Source organism: Anabrus simplex, chromosome 6 (assembly GCF_040414725.1).
Source record: "Anabrus simplex isolate iqAnaSimp1 chromosome 6, ASM4041472v1, whole genome shotgun sequence".
NCBI classification, from domain to species: Eukaryota; Metazoa; Arthropoda; class Insecta; order Orthoptera; family Tettigoniidae; genus Anabrus; species Anabrus simplex.
In genome coordinates this window covers 244,938,456-244,958,814 of record NC_090270.1, presented here as the reverse complement: position 1 = coordinate 244,958,814, position 20,359 = coordinate 244,938,456, and the positions used below count along the sequence as shown (strand labels likewise).

Below are 20,359 nucleotides of genomic sequence, written 5' to 3'. Positions count from 1 at the left end.
CATTTCATTTTTCATCGGAAGGTATACCTTACTAAGGGCTGCGTCCGATTTTGAGGAGTTATTTGCTTTCATGTGAAATCGTCATACGTCATTGTTGAGGACCAGTGACTACTTGACGGTGAACAGGGTTGTTAATCCAGTGGTTGTCCCTCTGATGGCGACTGTTGCAAAATCTAATGTTTCACCAAAGCCATACCCGCCCTCACTCTGAGCACACCTCCAGGCGAACTCTCGAAGACATTACTCTTTTACATTGGCCCTCCAGGTTCCCGGACCTAACCCGCATTGAACATGTATTGTGGACGAATTGACTCTCACAAAACAGCAAACATGGGCTGCAATTCCGCAGGACTTACTTCAGGACCTAGTTAAGCAGTAGCGGCTGGTGACATTTTTGTTGGTTTCTAATAAATAAATCTAAAGACTTCATAGAATAATGGAATAGTAATAATGGTATAACTATTTGCGTTAACAGAAATGTATGCAAATTTAATTGGCAAGTTAATTAGTACAATAAATAATATCACAATGTTCCAGCTAACACAGAACAGGACGTTTACACAAAATAGACATAAAATCACGCTCTGGTTCTTATATTCCACATCGGAAACGGTTGTTCACAGTTTTTGTCAGAGTTACATCTTATTGCCAGAGCATCCACTATGGTATTACTGCATGTTTATAGATAGTAGCTACTAATATCATGTTATGAATAGAAGTTTTATTAGGCTCAAAACAGTGCCTATACAGTAGTAGATTAAGAAATATTTTTAAATTTACCCTGGGCAAAACTGTGAAAAAAGTCAATGAATTTTAACATGCTTAACAATATAATGGACATTCTCGCATCCCAACAAAGTTTTTCGGATGAAAATGACAGGGTTTCATATTTTACGGAACACGTAACGAAGATGCGACTGTGCCTTTATGATAACACTGAAGAAGCTGTACGACATATGCAATTACAACTTACTGCTACTTCGAAAACTGGTTTTCATTTTTACAGCCTGAGTGTATTGCGTGCCATGAATAATTATCCACCTTAAGCAAGAAGAGGCATACTGCTCCCAACATACTAATTCGAAAAAATATAAATAGGTTCGATAACTTGCCAAGTAGTGGATTCCGGAGAGGACGTGAAGTGTAAATAAATTTTGCGATAAACGTAACCAAATAAGAGACTTCAGTAATTCCCCGATATTCGTCAGCAGTTCTACCTGGTGTGGCTTTTTCCCGCTTTTCTTTCCACCACTGGTTTCTCCTTTATCTCATAGTGCAGAGTAGAATGGCCGTTCGGTAGATGCAGAGTGGGTCTCGGCACATAAGTGGCCACGGCTGGTCCATGGTCCAACAGCTCTGCACTCTGACCGGGCAACCGAACAGAGGAGGGGTGGCCACAGCTCTATCGTGGCTCTACGCCTCTGCATTCGGAAGACGGGACAGGGCTAGACCTCACGACTGGCCCCAACCGTCGGCTGTTCTGAGAATGGTTTTCCGTGGCTTTCCATTCTCCTGCACTAAGGCGAATGGTGGGACAGTTCCTAGTAAAGGCCACGGCTGCCTTTTTCAAGCATCTCCTTCACCGTAACAAATCTCCCTGCCTGGGAGACGGCATCACCGTCTAGGAGGCCCGCCTCCCCCTTCAGGGAAGGAATGAAAACATTTTAGTATTAGTAGAATGGCCAGTACTGCGCTGTGACACCACATTTCCACATAGTGCCATTTTACACAAATTATTTTTCAGAAACATATTTCTACTGTTGAGTTAGAAGAAGAGGTAGTTCTCCCACACCTGAAGTACGTATTTGATTACAATCTGTATGAAGGAGCTATACCAAATGAATGGAGATTTGCTATAGTAGCCCCTGCGTATAAAGGAAAGGGTGATAAACAGGACGACGATAATTACATACTAGTTAGCTTGATGAGTTTCATGTGGGCTTTGGGAAAGTTGAGGCCTGGTACAGGTCTTTCGAGTTCCCACCGTATAGGCGACCTGCACTTCTATAAAAATGCGACCCTATCTAATATGGAATGTAATACAGAAGAAGCCACAAAAACCCAGCCCCCAAATCGTAGGAATTAACTAATGAAAGTTAAAATCTTCGATCTGACCGGGAATCGAACTCGCGACCACTTCGGCCAGTTGTCTATGCTAACAGTTTTGTTATCGAGCCGGACGATTCAGGGTGTCAAATGGACTGTGTAGCGATTGACCTATTTAAGGCTTTTGATAGGATAGATTACTAGTGTGGTGTAGAGGTTAGTGTGATTAGCTGCCGCCCCGGGAGGCCCGGGTTCGATTCCCGGCTTTGCCACGAAATTTGAAAAGTGGTACGAGGGCTTGAACGGAGTCCACTCAGCTCTCGGGAGGTTAACTGGGATTCGATTCCCACCTCATCCATCCTCGAAGTGGTTTTCCGTGGTTTCCCACTACTCCTGGGGGTAAATGTCGGGATGGTCCTAACCTGTTCGACACAGCAGGTGAGGCCACCTGGACGAGGTACTGGTACTCCACCCCAGTTTCATCCTCCACCTCGACCCAAAGTCTCAAGTTCCAGGACACTGCCCTTGAGGTGGTAGAGGTGGCATCCCTCGTTGAGTCCGAGGGAGAAACAAACCCTGGACGCTAAACAGATTAAGAAAGGAAGTGGTAATTCTTCGATGAAGGGAAGCTTATTCGCTAGTACTTACAATAAACGTGACGGCATGAATTTAGAAAGGTAGATGCTGTGGAATTTATGAGGAATTCCAAGTAGGTTTACCACTTGTAGGCTATGTATGTTGGGTATTCAGCCCAAAGGCCGGTTTGTTCCTCTACAGCTCGACCAACAGCTGTCATAAATAGCCTAGGTGTCAATGAAGAGGCGTACTAGGGAAATGAGGAGTGAGGTAGTTTCCCGTTGCTTTCCTCACGTGTAGGCTATAACGCGAGGAAACTATCAGCCATGAAACCCTTGTGTTACATAATGTCTATTCTCAGAGAGTAAAGTAACGTTTACGGTAACGCTCGAAGTCGTCCACAACACGTTACTAATGATTAGGGAGAATGTGTGAATTTTGCATTCTCAAGTTTCCAGCGTTGGCAATATCTTCTAGTTTCCCATACAGTCTCCCTCGCAATAAACAGTTATATCACTTTGGATATGAGTTCAAACTGGCTATGAAGGATGTTTCAGTACTTCCCACCCGCAGCGCTGAAATTGCCTCCGTACAGCCTCTGCTGCTTGCGGTCTGGCGTTGTCATGGAGAAAGATGCCTGTTTCGGCTTGTAACTCACGTAGTGCCTATCTTCTGTTCAATTACTGCACGAGACAAATCATTCCGGACACTAACAGGTATTCCGGACCTTTGCACTTTGCTCCCTGTTCCACGTACGTGCTGAAATGCTGCTGCCCATCACACAAAGGTTTTGTCATCATCATCATCATCATCATCATCATCATCATCATCTGTTTACCCTCCAGGTTCGGTTTATCTCGAACTCAGCGAGGGATCCCACCTCTACCGCCTCAAGGGCAGTGTCCTGGAGCTTCAGACTCTTGGTCAGGGGATACAACTGGGGAGAATGACCAGTACCTCGCCCAGGCGGCCTCACCTGCTATGCTGAACAGGGGCCTTGTGGAGGGATGGGAAGACTGGATGGGACAGGCAAGGAAGAGGGAAGGAAGCGGCCGTGGCCTTAAGTTAGGAGAAGTGGGAAACCACGGAAAACCACTTCCAGGATGGCTAAGGTGGGAATCGAACCCACCTCTACTCAGTTGACTTCCCGAGGCTGAGTGGACCCCGTTCCAGCCCTCATACCACTTTTCAAATATTTCGTGGCAGAGCCGGGAATCGAACCCGGACCTCCGGGGGTGGCAGCTAATCACGCTAACCACTACACCACAGAGGCGGACACAAAGGTTTTGTACGGACTGTAACTTTAAAGATGAATTTCTTATTTAATTTGATCATTATTATTATTATTATTATTATTATTATTATTATTATTATTATTATTATTATTATTATTATTATTTATTATTTATTATTATTTAATATTTATCATTTATTATTATTTACTATTTATTATTATTATTATTATTATTATTATTATTATTATTATTATTATTATTATTATTATTATTATTATTATTATTATTATTATTATTATTATTATTTTAGTCGGTGTAATTAATTTCTTGATTTGTTCCGCTTGCCCTCGTGGGCCTAACATATTCATTTAATGCAACGACCTTTTGTTGAGACATCCTGGTAAGTGTTAATGTGTTTGGTGTTATTTGTTTGTTTGGTTTGGTCTCTGGTCGTGCAATATCTATCGCAGCAAATATCCCAGTAAGACCACGATAATTTTATTTATTTATTTATTTATTTAATCCGTTTACCTTCCGTTCCTGGTTCTATTCCCGGCTGGGTCGGGGATTTTAATCGCGTGTGATTATTTTTTCTGGCTCGGGGACTGGGTGTTTCTGTTTGTCCCAACACTTTCATCTTCATATTCAGGCAACGCACTGCACTACCAACCACCACAGAAACACGCAATAGTGATTACATCCCTCAATATAGGGTTGGCGTCAGGAAGGGCATCCGACCGTAAAACAAGGGCAAATCCGCATGTGCGACACAGATGTGGGAAAATCGGTAGTAGTAGAAGAAGAAGAAGAATCAGTTTACCCTCTAGGGTTTATTTTCCTACCGGACTCGGTGAGGGATCCCACCTCTACTATGGTCGACTTTACAGAAAGTCCCGGCGAGCAAAAATTGGCAACCCCGCAGTGAATGGCTAGTCTGCTCTGTGTAGCCCACTGAGTTACATGGGAGATTTGTCTCGCGCTCGTGTTCTGTTCAAAATACTGTAACTAAATTAAATGATACCGTTGCTTATCTGTGTAGAGTGGTTGGTTACATTGCCAAAGACTTGTGCTGAATTGTAAGTCTAATTATCGTTCATCGATAAAAACTGAAGGATTTGTGACAGTGTTTGGGTTTCCTAAAAATCCACAATTGAAAGCCATAAGGGAACGGGCCATTCCTCGAGCCAATTGGGTACCTACCAAATATTCGTTCGTATGTATTAAACACTTTCTTCCTGAAGACGTAAGCTACGTTGAAAAATACAAGGATGGTGATGGGAAAAAACGGGAATTCACACGGAAGAAACCTATATTGTTAACTTGTGCGGTTCCAATTACCATCTCCCCAGGTGAAAGAAGGGAAGAAGAAGAAAATCGGACAAAGTCTGCAGAAGAATGTAAAAAGACCCTAGCTGAGGAAGCGAACAAAATTAAGACTATTTTGAGTCCTTTGTTTCTAATATACAAAACAAATTGGCGGAGCATAAAATTGAGTGGTCTGTAAGTACTGGTGGAAACTACTGTATTTTGTATAAATTACATGTGTCAAACATACCTAAAATAAGGTCAATGACGGTCAGAATTCATATCAATGTTGGCGGAATTCCTAACGCAAATGATCTTCACTCTGGCTCTGTAATATTTCGAAATTCATTATTTAGTAAGTAGAGCCAGTTGTTCCAAGAAATAGAATTTTGCCACGACCTTTTCTTACCTGAAACTACTATCAGTTCACTAGTTGTTCAGATTAATAGTTTAATAGATAACCTAACATCTGAACCTGAAAACCAGGAAGATGAAACTTCAGAGATTCTGTTAAAAAATTTACGTTTCTGCATGACCAATTTACATTTGTATTTTTAAAGAAACCGAGATACAACGTCACTACAACTCTAAATGCATTCCTCATTTATATGCAGTCTACAAAATGTCATAATGCAATTAGGTTTATATTTTATCCCTACCTCATCCCCGAGTTTTACAAAAATTGTCAACTTCCGTCGCCGTATCTCCGAAAGCTGATGAAGAGAACAGTAACTTTTTAAGTTACATTGTCAAAGATTTATCAAGTTTAGAAAGTGTTGCGAATTTACAGATGGATGAAATATAAGTCAAAAAATTTTAGATTTCAAAAATGGGCATTTATTTGGTGTTGCTGCAAATAGATCTGTCGATTTAGCTAAGACAGTTCTGGTCTTTCTCGTTAGTTCTGCTTTTGAAAATTTGAGAGTGGTTGTTAATTAGTTCCAGTGAAACAGATAACAGGTTTCCAACTAGTTGATAACGTGTTATCAGGCAAATACAGGATTGTGGACTAAATATTTTGTCCATCATAGCCGATAATAATGTTGTAAATCGTGCTATGTTCAAAGAAGTAATCAAACATTCCGATAGTAATTACTGGTTCCATATTGATGGAAACCCCCTAAAAACCTTTTTTTTATATGACAGTGTCCATGTATTGAAAAATATACGAAATAACTGGCTGAATGTAAGAGGCATTAACAAGTCATTTATTGTACTTGTATGGGAAGGTTTAGACTCATTTTCAAACATTTCAATTTCAGTTGATTGTAACCCTTATTTTAAAGAGGTAACTCAAGCATCATTCAGTGACATAAGTGAGATCTATAAAACGGAGTCCGATTTACTGCACCAAAGTTAACATTTAAAAGTGTTTATCCAAATTCGCTTGAACGTCAAAGGGTTCCTTTGGTTACAAGCGTGTTTCACGAATCTACAGTTTCTGCCCTACACAAGTATTATTATAAAGGTACTGAATTTTTGTTAGAATAATCCTAATCTGGTGGTCCATTGTTAATATTAAGCGGCCACTCGCCCATGTTGTTAAGCGTAATAGTCTTCAAATGCCTTTCAAAATCCCGAAGATAAAAGGTTGGGTTTTCTAAAGGTATTCCTCCAGTGGTTGTCCACGTGGAAAAAGAATGACTAAAATGACTCCTCAAAAATCATATTGTTTAACCAATGAAAATTACAATGCATTATACGTAACAACCTACGTATTATGTGAGATTATTATTTTATGCTCTACATACTGTTAAACCCTCTTATGTGTTAACTGGCAAATTTCAGAGTGACCAGTCAGAATCCAGGTTTGGCCCATACCGCCAATTAACAGGGGAAAACTAGAATATATCAGTTACTCAGGTAACGGAGGCCGAATTGGAAATAAGGTTAAAAAGCGTACTTGGCCTTCATTCAGCTAGGTACGGGGCAGTTACTTTTTCCAAAGAAATTATAATGACCTCTTCCGATACAAATTCCAGAAAAAGTACAAGCAGCCTTTCGTCAGTTACTGTTGACGATACCTTTTACAGTATTTTAGAAGACAAGTATACCGAAAACATATATTTTGATGAGTCAGGTTTTATTTATGCCCGTGGCTACATTTCGTTCAAGCACTGCTCAAAAATAAAATGTGAAGAATGTTTGGCTTTGCTGAGAAATAAAGAGCAAATAAATGACAGCTACTTCAATCAAATAAATAGGGGTGGACTTTCAGTTCCTGTAGATTTTATTATATCAGTGAGTAAACATGTTGATGGAATTAGGCAGGCACTAATTTCCGATAAGCCGGGCTGAGTGGCTCAGACGGTTGAGGCGCTGGCCTTCTGACCCCAACTAAGCAGGTTCGATCCTGGCTCAGTCCGGTGGTATTTGAAGGCGCTCAAATACGTCAGCCTCGTGTCGGTTGATTTACTGGCACGTAAAATAACTCTTGCGGGACTAAATTCCGGCACCTCGGCGTCTCTGAAATCCGTGAAAGTAGTTGGTGGGACGAAAAGCAAATAACATTATTTAAATTTCTGATAAGTTTGAGGAACCATTTTTAAAATGTAAATGTAACGATCAACGCCAAGTAATTCAGCATCTTAGTCTACTTGCCATTTTATCAGATATTGAATTGTGAGAAATTGCAGAGAAAACTTGTGCCTGTAGATGTAATGTTATGACAATAGTTACAAGTATTGTCTTAACAATGAGTAACATTTTGTTAAATAATTACAGGAAGTTGAGGACTGAACGAGTAACTTCTCATTACTAATCACAGAAAACTCGCTATTCTTTGTTAGAGTAGGCCTACTTGTGGTATTACAGTATATTTCTGTAAACGTGTCCAATAAAAATTGAGAGGGAATTGGTTTTGTTACTCCATGTGCTCACTCCTCACTATCTTTTCACCTTCATGCTGATAATAACAAATACTTTATTTCCTTATTTCAATTCCTTTCGTAGCGAAGCAAACACGTGGCCATCCCAGGCTAGAGAAGTGTGGGGTTGCAAGGTCGAACGCCGCGGTCTTATGTAAAGTCGGCCATATCTCTACCGTCTGAAGGGGAGTGTCCTGAAACGTGAACTATTTGGTCTGGGATACAACTGGGGAGAAGGACCAGTATCTCGCCTAGGTGACCTCACCTGCTATGCTAAATAAGGGGCCTTGTGGAGGATGGGAAGATTGGATGGTATAGGCAAGGAAGAAGAAAGGAAGCGGCCGTAGCCTTAAGTTACCTGGAGAAGAAGTCGGAAACCACGGAAAACCACTTCGAGGATGGCTGAGATGGGAACCGAACCCTCTCTTTTCATTTGATCTCCCGAGGCTGACTGGACCTCGTTCCAGCCCTCGTACCACTTTTCAATTTTCGTGGCAAAGTGGCGTATCGAAACCGGGCCTCCAGAGGTGACATCTAATTGCATTAACCACTACATCACAGAGGCGGACATTAATATTATTTAAAAAGCATTCGACTTCTTGGCTGAGTGGTCAGCGTAGTGGCTTTCGGTGCAGAGAACTCTGGGTTCGATTTCCGGCCGGATCGAGCGTTATTACTGAGTATGATTAATTCACATATCTCGGAGAATACGTGTTTGTGTTCGTGTTAAAGCTTACCTCTTCATTTCCACACAACAAACACATTTTTCTTTTACTTTTACCGACAGAATGGTCTTATGGCGACGATGGGATAGGAAAGGCCTGGGAATGGAAAGGAAGCGGCTGTGGCCTTAATTAAGGTACAGCCCCAGCATTTGCCTGGTGTGAAAACAGGAAAACCATCTTCAGGGCTGCCGACAGTGGGGTTTGAACACACTATCTCCCGGATGCAAGCTCACAGCTGCGCCCCCTTAACCGCACGGTCAACTTGCCCCGTGCAACACAACACACTGCCAATCACAAGAGATACAGTAGTGAATACATTCCTCCATATAGGGCTGGCGTCACAACGGATGTCTGGCTGTAGAACTGACTCAAATCTGCTAAAAGAGTACCAACTCCAGGAAGCTGGGAAAATTCTAGGAACAAGAAGCTGTCCTGTAGGCTGAATGAACCTCGAACCTGCCCCCAGATCCGGTTAACTGTCCCTGGCCTGGCTGAGAATCGATCCCGGAGTCTCTGGGAAGATAATAATGTTATTTGTTTTACGTCCTACTAACTAATCTTTTACGGTTTCCGGAGACGCCGAGGTGCCGGAATTTAGTCCCGCAGGAGTTCTTTTACGTGCCAGTAAATCTACCGACACGAGGCTGACGTATTCAAGCACCTTCAAATACTACCGGACTGAGCCAGGATCGAACCTGCCAAGTTGGGGTCAGAAGGCCAGCGCCTTAACCGTCTGAGCCACTCAGCCCGGCTCTGTGGGAAGAAACAAGCTCACTACCCCTAGGCCATGGAGCTGATAATACTACCAAAACTTGTATTATACGCGAACCTTTTCTTGATCCCAATTTTTACGGAGGTAAGGAGTAAGGAGGAAGCTCTCCCGGTTCCGGTTATGCTGCCAACTGAATGGAAATTAAATCTGAATTGAAACGATAATATGACCGATCGATATTAATTTACTAAACTTTTATTATCTTAAGCCAACAACTGTGTGACACACACATTATATAACATTTCTCGTTGCGAATCTTGTTCCTGGCATGAATTCTATAGTTTGGCATTGTTTTGTAAACAACAACAGTACTAGTACGTGAAGTGTACGCCAGATGTCTCACGGCGATTCATAATTTGTGTTTCAAAGGTTGCCAATACGAATCTCGAAGATAACCGAGGTCTACCGATTCAGCAGTAGGGAGCTCCAGGTATCAAGAAAAGGTTCGCTTATAATATAAACTTGCGTGTGAATATTTGAATCTAGTGGCGGGGAGTTGAACGAGGGAGTGGCCACCTGCCTGTCTCGACGTCCCTGAGATGCAGAGCACTTCATCTCCGGTGAGGTGAGTCAGGTCTTCTGCAAGCCACAGACTCGCTCCGCCACTTCCTTCCTCGTTGTCACGTGACCGAGGAAGATGAGGCTTGGCAAGGAGAGTGTATAACTAACAAGGTGTTTGTCAATCACACGGTTTTGTGCGGTGGTGTCGTCGAGAGCTGCAAGAGTGATGAAGCTGGCCGGTCAGATGTCTGTAGCGGGTAAGTTAGGCTTCGTCACTATAAAAGTACTAACACTGTTTAATCTAAAGCTTCATATATATTTCTTTCGAGAAAAGGACAAGGTATTAAGCCGTGAGTTTGTAGATTGTCTTTGACCTTCTGATTTTCCGCTATTTAATTGACTCCAGAATTAGTAAATAGTGTTTTCGTCGATAAATTGTACACATAATGAACGTGATCAATGAATTAAACATTTCTAGTCCACAGTAATGAGTTTCTTCTACGCATGAGGAAAACTTGAGCCGTCCAGTGTGTTTTAAAGCGTACTTTCCTCAAACGTGGTATTGGCACACCAATAGTCTAATGGAGTCTGATATTCGTTCAGTATAAACCCTATAGTGGGACCAACTACTGTTTTTGTGTAGCTAACAGTTGCCATTTTGAACCGTGTGGCTCCATGGCTAAATGGTTTGGTCACAAGGGTCCCGGGTTCGATTCCCGGCAGGGTCGGGAATTTTAACCATCATTGGTTATTTCTTTGGTACGGGGGCTGGGTGTATGTGTCATAATAATTTCATCCTCATCATGACGCGCAGGTCGCCTAAGGGAGTCAAATCGAAAGACCTGCACCTGACGAGCCGAACATGTCCTTGGACACTCCCGGCAGTAAAAGCGATGCGCCATTTCATTTTTACTATTTTGAACCGAGGATCTTATTCATGGATACACTGATTGTCTATAAATCAGTTCGTTAAGCCCGTACCCTAGGTGTAAAATTCTGGGAGGCCTATAGCTCACCAAAACGTAATAGTTTATCATTGCTGTTCTCTCCGGCTCCTTGGCTGAATGGTCAGCGTAGAGCTCTTGGGTTCAGAGGGCCTCGGGTTCGATTCCTGGCCGAGTTGGAGATTTTAACCATAAATGGTTAATTCCATTGGCCCATGGACTAGGCGTTTGTACTGTCCCGAAGATGCCTGCAGCTCATACACTAAACAACACTACCGGTATTCTTCACTGCAATAACACGCAGTACGGTATCTTATACATGACAGATGCCACTCACCCTCGTCGGAGGGTCTGCCTTACAAGGGCTGCCTCCGGGCTGGAAATAGCCACATGAAACCGTTATTATCTTAAGCCAACAACTGATACACACACACATTATATAACATTTCTTGATGCGAATCTTGTTCCTAGAATGAATTCTACAGTTTGGCTTTGCTGTGTAAACAACAACAGCACTAGAACGTAAAGTGTACGCCAGATGTCGCACAGCGATGCATAAGCGATTCATAGTTGTGTTTGAAAGGTTGCCAGTACGAATCTCGAAGACTGCCGAGGTCTACTGATTCAGCACTAGGGTGTAAATATATCCAGAAAAAGTGTGCCGATAATACATTACATTTTCTATACTATCAACTCTAGACAGAATACATCTTAAATACTTGATCCATTTGTTCCAGCTTCGCATTCCTGACTTGACGATATTCACCCCTCTTCGGTTCCCTCCCCACTGTTTGAATGGCTAATCTGAAACAACAACAACAACTACTACTACTACTATACTATCATTATTTTTAAGTTTAATTAACTACTTTTACGGTTTTTGGACGCCGAGGTGCTGGAATTTTGTCCCTCGGGAGCTCATTCACGTACCGGTAAATCTACTGGAACTAGACTGGCGTATTTAAGCACCATCAAATGCCTGTGGACTGAGTCAGGGTCGAACCCGTCAACTTGGGCCACTTTAAAAATAGTCTTTAGCCTTTTCCCCAATTTATTGGGCTCAGCACTTGGTGGGGATTAGGCCCCAGTTTTATGGCCGGATACCCTTCCTGACAACAACCTTATATAGATGGATGTGCTCACTATTGCTTGTACCCAGGTGTGTGGTGTTTTGTATACAAGTGAATATATGAGTATAAAAAACGAACACACAAATGAAGTGTCCCGACTCAGAGGGGTTCATCATACACATTTAAAATCTCCCGTCCGGGGCTCTCTGAACCGAAGGCCTCTGAGATAACCATTCAGCCATTCTGCAGCCAGTAACCACCAGCTCTAAAACCTTTCAGTTGACAGAAGTTATAATAATAATTATATTGTTATGATATGGCTCGTTTTAGTCAAACCAACGTCTTCCCGTCCCTTCCTAGGAGTTTGTTCATTAGAACGGAAAATCCTATAGGCTGTTTGCGTCAGTCTGTGACGTTATAATGGAGAAACCCGCGGAAGGGAAATGAAGTGAGACATTCCCCACCTCGCCATTCCCTGCGGTTATATTCTTTAAATATCTCCTGTCACGGCCAAGCTGGCCTGGTGGCCATTAACGTTAAGGTTAGCCGGTTCGAGCCCCAGTGGTCAAAAAAATATTGACGATCAGAATGCTGGCCGGAAGGGTAGGAGAGGCGGTGGTACAAAATTCTTAATCACTAGATTGCGCGCCAAAAGCCTGGATTAAACTGCAGAGCATCTGACGTCGTATGTTGACGTTAAACCTTGAGTATACCCCTTGATGCTATTCGACAGGAGTAGGCTATGTGCCGGAGCCGGGTTTCGCCCTCTCTTTTCTTATCTTAATATGTTACGCCATTCATTTCATTTTATTCCTCTGAAGTTGACGTCAGGAAGGGCAGCCGATCATAAAAACTCGCTATGAAGATTCATCTCACGTCATACCCGACCCCGTAGAGAAAAGGGGTAAGGGTTGGACGTACTTCTACTGCCACGAATCTGATTTTGAAGCGCGGATTTAAATCCATTCAGTACTCCGTGTCGGCATGTAAGTAATCTCTGGTGACACAATTGGTATTCACGCGAAAAAATACATTAAAACTCGGCCACAGGCGTCCAAAATAAATTAGGTTTACTCTGTCATCGAGTAGGCCACGAGTAAAACTGAACGTCGAAATTGATGAGCAGGCAGCCAGGTGGCGTCAAATTAAAATGCATGTATACTGTAGCTGAAGCCATGCAATTAATAATAGTAATAATTATTATAATCTGTATGCTACTGAACCCACATACTTTGGCGTACCTGAGTTTCTTTTTAGTATGCAAGAGTATCAATAGATAAATATATTATGGAATTGGATTTGCACAGGCACCAGATTTTCTCTCAGAACCCAACTAGGGTTGATCATCATCTTCTTGGTCTTTTCCCAATTACTTGGAGTCAGCACTACATGCCGATTAAGCCCAGTTTTACGGCCGGTTGCTTGTTGACGCCAAACTTGTGTGAAGTAATATATTACTGCGTGTTTCTGTGGTGGTCCATAGTTTAACGTTTTGTGGCAAATGATGATGTTTATTAAAACGAACACAAATACCCAGCCCACGAGCAATCAGCAATCTAATCACCAGCATATTGTAAATATTACAAATGATTATATTAAGTGCGGCCAGTACCCAGTATTCGGGAGATAGTGGGTTCAAACCCCAATGTCGGCAGCCCTGAAGATGGTTTTCCGTGGTTTCCCATTTTCACACCAGGCAAATGCTGGGGCTGTACCTTAATTAAGGCCACGGACGTCTGCTTCCTGCCCTACCGCTGCCGTAAGACCTATCTGAGTCGATGCGGCGTAAAGTAACTTGTAGAAGAATTAAATAATATATACATATCATATTGACGCCCTTGTTGACGAGCTTAGAACTCCACTTCTTTTTTTTCTTCTCTCTCTTTATTTTGACCTTCGTCCATAGGACATTTGGCCATCAATAATGTACAATGATAAAAAATTGTTACAGAAAAGAGAAATAAAAAGGGACAACAAGTTAAAAGACATACAAAATAACAGAAATGACCTAGAACAGAGCAAACAGGAAGCAAAACACACTTGAAATAAAGACACTTACACTTTAGATATTAACACCAGTTTTTGTGAAGAATGTTACAATTGCACTGTACACACGTAAGTCTCCAGTTGCCAGTAATAGCTGAATATTTCTGGGTAAGGGAACCCGAAGGTGCACAAGGGTAGCGAACAATTCTCTGCGAAAGGATACAGTTCTACTGCACTCGAAGATAATGTGGTTCACATCTCCCGCGTTTCTTGCGCTACACGGACATTGTGCTGATTGGAGAACTCCAATCCTGTTGAGGTGAGCGGGAAATGAAGCATGGTTGAACCTCATCCGAATAATGGTAGTTACTTGGCCTCGGGCCCATCTGACGTCTTGATACCATGGTTTGTGAGGGATAGCTGGTTGAATGCAGGCATAGTATCGTCCTTTGTGTTGAGTAGTCCTGTTCCACAGAGCTGTCCATTCAACATAAGTTTTCCTTCTACTAGTAACATAAAAATCAGTACAGGGGAGGTGTAATGAAAGGAATAAGCCAGTACGTGCACCTTGTTTGGCCAGACTGTCAACCAGTTCATTGTATGGAAGTCCTGAGTGTCCTTTCACCCATAAAAATGACACACATTTTCCGCGCGATTTCATGACAGACGATAATTCTAATATTTCATAGATGTAGGAGTGTGTTCGTATGTTTCGTCGAGGATGTCCCAATTTCCTAATAGCACTTTGAGAATCTGAAATGATAAGTATCTTGGGGAAATTTCTGGATTGTGAGTAATACAGTGCCTCCCGGATGGCGACAAGTTCAGCAGTGTAGATGGATCCTTCAAAGGGAAGAGAAAAACGGCCATATTCCTGTGTTTGCACGCAAAAATATGCAAAACCAACTGAATCTGTAAACTTTGCACCGTCGGTATGAATGTGGATGTAGTCGGACCAAGTAGATTCAATAAAATCAATTACGTGTTTATTTGGAGCAGGTTTTCCTAGTAGGTACCTGGGGACATAATATGTGGAAGCTGGAGATATCGAACAGGCGTAGTTAAAATGGAATGCCGGAATTGTGTGGGACTTCAAAGTCAAGGGTAGACAGAACTTCAGTTCTCTTAAACATTCTAAAAGTAGAGGTGGATGTTTTCCATGACGTTCGCGATACTGGTTATGTAGAAGTTGTAGGCTCTTGAATAACGGGTGATCCTCCAGAGTAGAACGTTGAAGGAGAAATTGTGTTGCCAGTAGTTTCCTTCTCAAGTGCAGGGGTTGTTCATGAGCTTCGACCTGTAGAGCATTTGTAGGCGTTGACGACATAGCACCAAGACATACTCTGAGAGCACGAAATTGTAGGACATTTAATTTCTCCAGAACATACTTCGGAGCGTTGCTGTAAAACATACTGCCATAGTCAATAACTGTCCGTATCAAGGAACGGTAAAGGATTAGCAAAGAAGCGGGAGCAGCGCCCCACCAAGTGCGGGTTAAGAAACGAAGGACGTTCAGTGCACGCAGTGCCCGTGTCTGGATGTAAGCAATATGTCCACTCCAAGTGAGTTTGCTATCCAAATGCATCCCCAGGAGGCGTACAGTAGACTTCACAGGAAAAGAATATGGTCCAAGTTGAATTGTATGAGACGGAAGAATCAGTTTCTGTTTGGTGAATATAGTGACAGATGATTTTGTAGGAGAAAGTGCAAGTCCACTCTGTGTAGTCCATTCTTGAAGACATTGTGATGCTGTGTGCAGACGCTGAAGAGTAATTGTCAAATTGGTTGAAGATGTATAAATGCAGACGTCATCAGCATATTGCAAAACACGGATGGCGGGACTAAATATTGCGTCCAAGTCAGAGGTGTAGATAGCATAGAGTAAGGGACTTAATACACTGCCCTGTGGAAGGCCTTTAGAGACTGTACGCGGTCCAATAAAAGTAGGGCCGTTCCGAACGTATATAGTGCGTTCTTTAATCAAAGTTGCAATGCCGAAGATAAGAGTTCTTGGTAGTTTCAAGGCTGCTAACTTACGCAGCAGTAGAGATACGTCCACATTGTCGTAAGCAGAACCAATGTCTAAGCAAAGTGCGGCCAGATAACCCCGAGTTTGAAAAGTACGCTCGATGTCAGTGGTGAGTAAGCTGAGATGATCCATGGTTCCGCGTCCTCTTCGAAATCCATGTTGAGATACAGGCAGTAACCCGTTGTGTTCCAGAAACCACTCTAATCTGTTTTTAACCATCCGCTCTAGTGTTTTAACCACGCAAGAGGATAAAACTATTGGTCGGTAAGATGCTGCATCTTGAGGATTCTTACCAGGCTACTATTTGAGTAGTCCAGTCTGCCGGTAGTGGGCCATGTGTCCATATGGAATTAAAAATCTGGACAAGGAGAATTTGAGCCGAGAGAGGCAATTTACTAAGCATGGAGTATTGTATGTTGTCCTTTCCCGGAGCAGTATTGTTACAGTCTTTAAGAGCCCGCTGAAACTCATGCAATGTAAATGGTCGTGTGAGGAAGTGATTGGGATCATCGCAGACGTCATCCATTGTATCTATGGGTGGAGGCACGAACGGGGGTGCAATAATGTCAACAAACTGTTCTCCCAGCTCTGCAATGTTGGACGGAAAGGATGTAGTGTGGCTATCTTTCCGGAGGCCTCTGATTTGCGACCATATTGTAGTTAAAGGTGTATCTTTATTAATACGTTCACAAAAACTCCTCCAGCTTTGACGTTTTCGTTCTTTTAAGTAACGTTTCACTTTGGCATTCGTCTGTTGGTACAACACATAATTATTCCAAGTAGGTTGGCGTCGGTACTGGGCAAAAGCTTGCTTACGCTTTGCAATCATCAATGAACATCCTCGGTCCCACCAAGGGGTTGGAGGTCCTCTTTTAAGAGTGTATGGGTGCTTTTCAGGTATTGAAACGTGGGCGGCAGAATTTATTATTTTCAGGAAAGCAGTATAGTCTTCTAACGGGGTTAACGGAGTCCACAATAACTGGAGATCGTTGTCGATTTTAGAAGTGTAGGCGCACCAGTCTGCAAGTTTTGTATTCCATTTGGTGGATGGGTAAATAGTGCATGGTGAGATATAAAGAGTATGCAACAAAATTTCAATCGCATAATGGTCCGAACCGATGACATATGGCAAAGTTTTCCAAGACACTGTATTCAAGAGTGTAGAAGAACACAATGTAACATCAACAGCAGAAGGACGCTGTCCAAGTCGAGGGACGAGAGTTGGAGATCCATAATTTAAAATAACAAAGTTAAATTCGTCGAAGGTGTTCAATAGGGCAGTACCCGCAGTATCGGTGAACGCACAACCCCAGGCTTCACAATGTGCATTCAGATCTCCACATATTAAGTATGGCGGGTCGAGTTGTGATATCAGAGTGTACCATTCGTTAAGCTCAATCACACATCGAGGAGGGCAATACATTGATAACAGGGTAAAAGGCTTGGGAGGCAAGTCTATCCGTACAGCTACGGCCTGGAAAGACGGCACTTGTCTAAAATTCAGATGGATCATCTTATGTCGTACTTGAGAGGAAACAAGGAGAACTGCTTCACCGTAACCATCCACACGATCATCTCTGTACACTCTGAAGCCTCTAAACCGCACCTCCAGATCTGGAGATGTCCAACTTTCAGATATGGCTACGACAGAAATCTGCCTGTCATGAATCTCCTTTAATAAACTGTCTTTGTTAGCTGTCAAAGAATGAGCGTTCCACTGTAATATTTTTAGATTAATTGCCATTGTTAATGCACCGAGAAATCATTTCACGTAATTCTTCTGACGTTGGAGGGCTTGTCGAAGATGAAGTTATTCCTTGTAGAATATGTACAATAAGATTGTGAACATTGGATATTAAGACATCCACCACAAAAGGAGAATTAGTATTTGTAACACAGTTATCCACGGTCATTTGGGAGGGAATACGATGAGGTTGAGGTGGGTAGGGATTTTGTCTGATGGGGCCTTGTGGAAGTTCATGAGGGGAATAAAACAGAGGTGGTTGCTCATAAGCACGAGAGACAGGTGGTGGGGCTAGGCGAGGTTTTTTGAAGGCAGTAAATCTATTAGAGCGCTGCGTTGGGAGCGAGGGAAAGGTCCGTTCATCTGCGATGGGAAGGGTTGATCCCACTACCTCTGCGTAGGGTCGGTGTTCCAAAACGTTGAGTGCGTCCTTAAAAGGAATATTCCTAGTAGCTGATAGTTCGTTCACCTTGTGCTATTTAGAGTATTCTGGACAATCTTTACTTGTGGCAGTATGTGCACCATTACAATGTACACACACTAATTGCAAGGATGAGCACTGTTCTACAGGGTGCTGATTACCACATTTAGCGCATCTTCCTGTTGAACGGCAATATAGCTGAGTGTGGCCAAACCGTAAACACTTAAAACATTGGCGTACAGGAGCAACGTATGGGGTGACCTCACACCGCATACCGTAAATAGACACACTGTCCGGCAAAAACTGGGAATCGAATTGTACTACACATGTCTGAAGAGGGATACTCTCTTGTGTACCATTGTGATGGATTTTCTTCATCATACGGCGTACCCTGAGAATGCTAATCGGCGAACAAATGTTTTGTATGAGCTCTTCGTCACTTAGACTGACATCAACATTACGGATAACTCCTTGGCGAGTAATTACATGAGTTGGAACATAAGCTTCCAATTGTTTCTCAGCAAACAGGGAGAACTCTACAAGTAAGTTAGCAGCGCGAGCTGTTTTTAGGTCAATCTTGATTCTGTTCCGTCCAATGGGGCTAATGTTCAAAATACTAGGCCTAAGTGTTGGCAGACTACTGTAAAGCAATTTACCTAATCCCATTGGATGAAATTTTCCAATATTGCCTGCCTTACCATCTACGTAAATATAGAATGGACCAGGAGAATCGTCCTTGTATCTATTGTTTTTGTTGTTCGCATAGGGGGAGGGGCGCGTGTTAACTGTACTCGGAAGTTTATCTGAAGATAGCAAAGATGGTTTATCTTGTAATTCAGAAGTGGGTGTCGCTAACTTTTTTTCCTTGTTGTGTGGCTGGTGATCCATCTGACGCTTCTGAACTGAATTGCTTGGACGCTCCATTTCTACGTCGTAATGCTGGTCTTCATTGAGGGTGAGGAGAGCTGCCTTCAGTGTAGAATGTAAAGAAGGCGTGGGAAAATCCGCTATGGCATTGTTCGGTTGAATAGGGGGAGGGCCTCCCTCCCCGTATGTTCCACCGTCCATCAGTAAAACACTGTTCACTTATGTACAATACACTGCAGTAAACTGAAAAAGTATGAGATTCGTAACACAAACAAACAACGTTTACTACACTGTGTTCCGATTGCCCGAGTCAAATGTGTAACCACTTGCGAGGAGCGCAGCTAGCACGACCTGCCTGGTGCGCTCACGAAAGCAGACTGAACTCCACTTCAAGACAGCAACGTGCATATTGCTCGAGTAAGTGAAAGGTTGAGGAAGTCCATTCCTAGTAGCACGGTAGATATAACACGGATATCGTCTATGCAGGCATGACAGATGACAGGAGAGGAGGAGGAGTAGTAGTTTTATACTGTAGAGACGATGAAAAAGAAAATCCACAGCCTGTTTCCAGTCATTTGACCGGGTCAGGAATGGAATGAATGAAGCCCTCATCGAGCGGCGAGGATAGGAATTGTCCCGGCTGCCGAAGCCTGTCGCACTCCTCTGGGGCAATGATTAATGACTGACAGATGAAATGAAGTGATGTTGGAGAGTGTCGCTGGAATGAAAGATGTCAGGGAAAACCGGAGTACCCGGAGAAAAACCTGTCCCGCCTCCGCTTTGTCCAGCACAAAACTCGCATGGAGTGACCGGGATTTGAACCACGGAACCCAGCGGTGAGAGGCCGGCGTGCTGCCGCCTGAGCCATGGAGTCTCTTGTAGAGACGATATCAGTTGTAAATTAGTTTGCACATCTGGCCTCTCCGCTGAGCCGAGACCTGAGTTCATGTTGATGGAGGCAGTTATTTCCCCAGTAAAGTTATTAATTGGTGTTGTATAACCCCCCCCCCCCAGAGTAGGGCATATGACTGATTTTGAAGAGATTCTACATCTACTATTACCAACTTATGAACACGTATTAATATTCGGGAACTTCAATACTGACATATTACTGCAGACAAGTGAAACGAAGTCATGTAACATGACAGTATTACCACCACAACCGACTAATCACACTATCGGAACCATCTCATCATCTCATACCCTTCTTAATTTAATGGTTGCGAATAATCCTCATAAAACTTTTTCTCATGGTCATACTCCTATTCCAT

At 42.8% G+C, this 20,359-nt stretch overlaps 1 protein-coding gene across 1 annotated transcript in view; it reads left to right on the top strand.

Annotated features, from left to right (window-relative positions):
- The first annotated feature begins 10,102 nt into the window (after positions 1-10,102).
- LOC136876390 (serpin B6) overlaps positions 10,103-20,359 on the top strand; it is a 106,815-nt gene continuing 96,558 nt past the window's right edge. Inside the window, exon 1 of the mRNA XM_067150304.2 lies at positions 10,103-10,284. Coding sequence (XP_067006405.1) covers positions 10,254-10,284 — 31 coding nt within the window. The 5' untranslated portion in view covers positions 10,103-10,253. The remainder of the gene's footprint in view (positions 10,285-20,359) is intronic.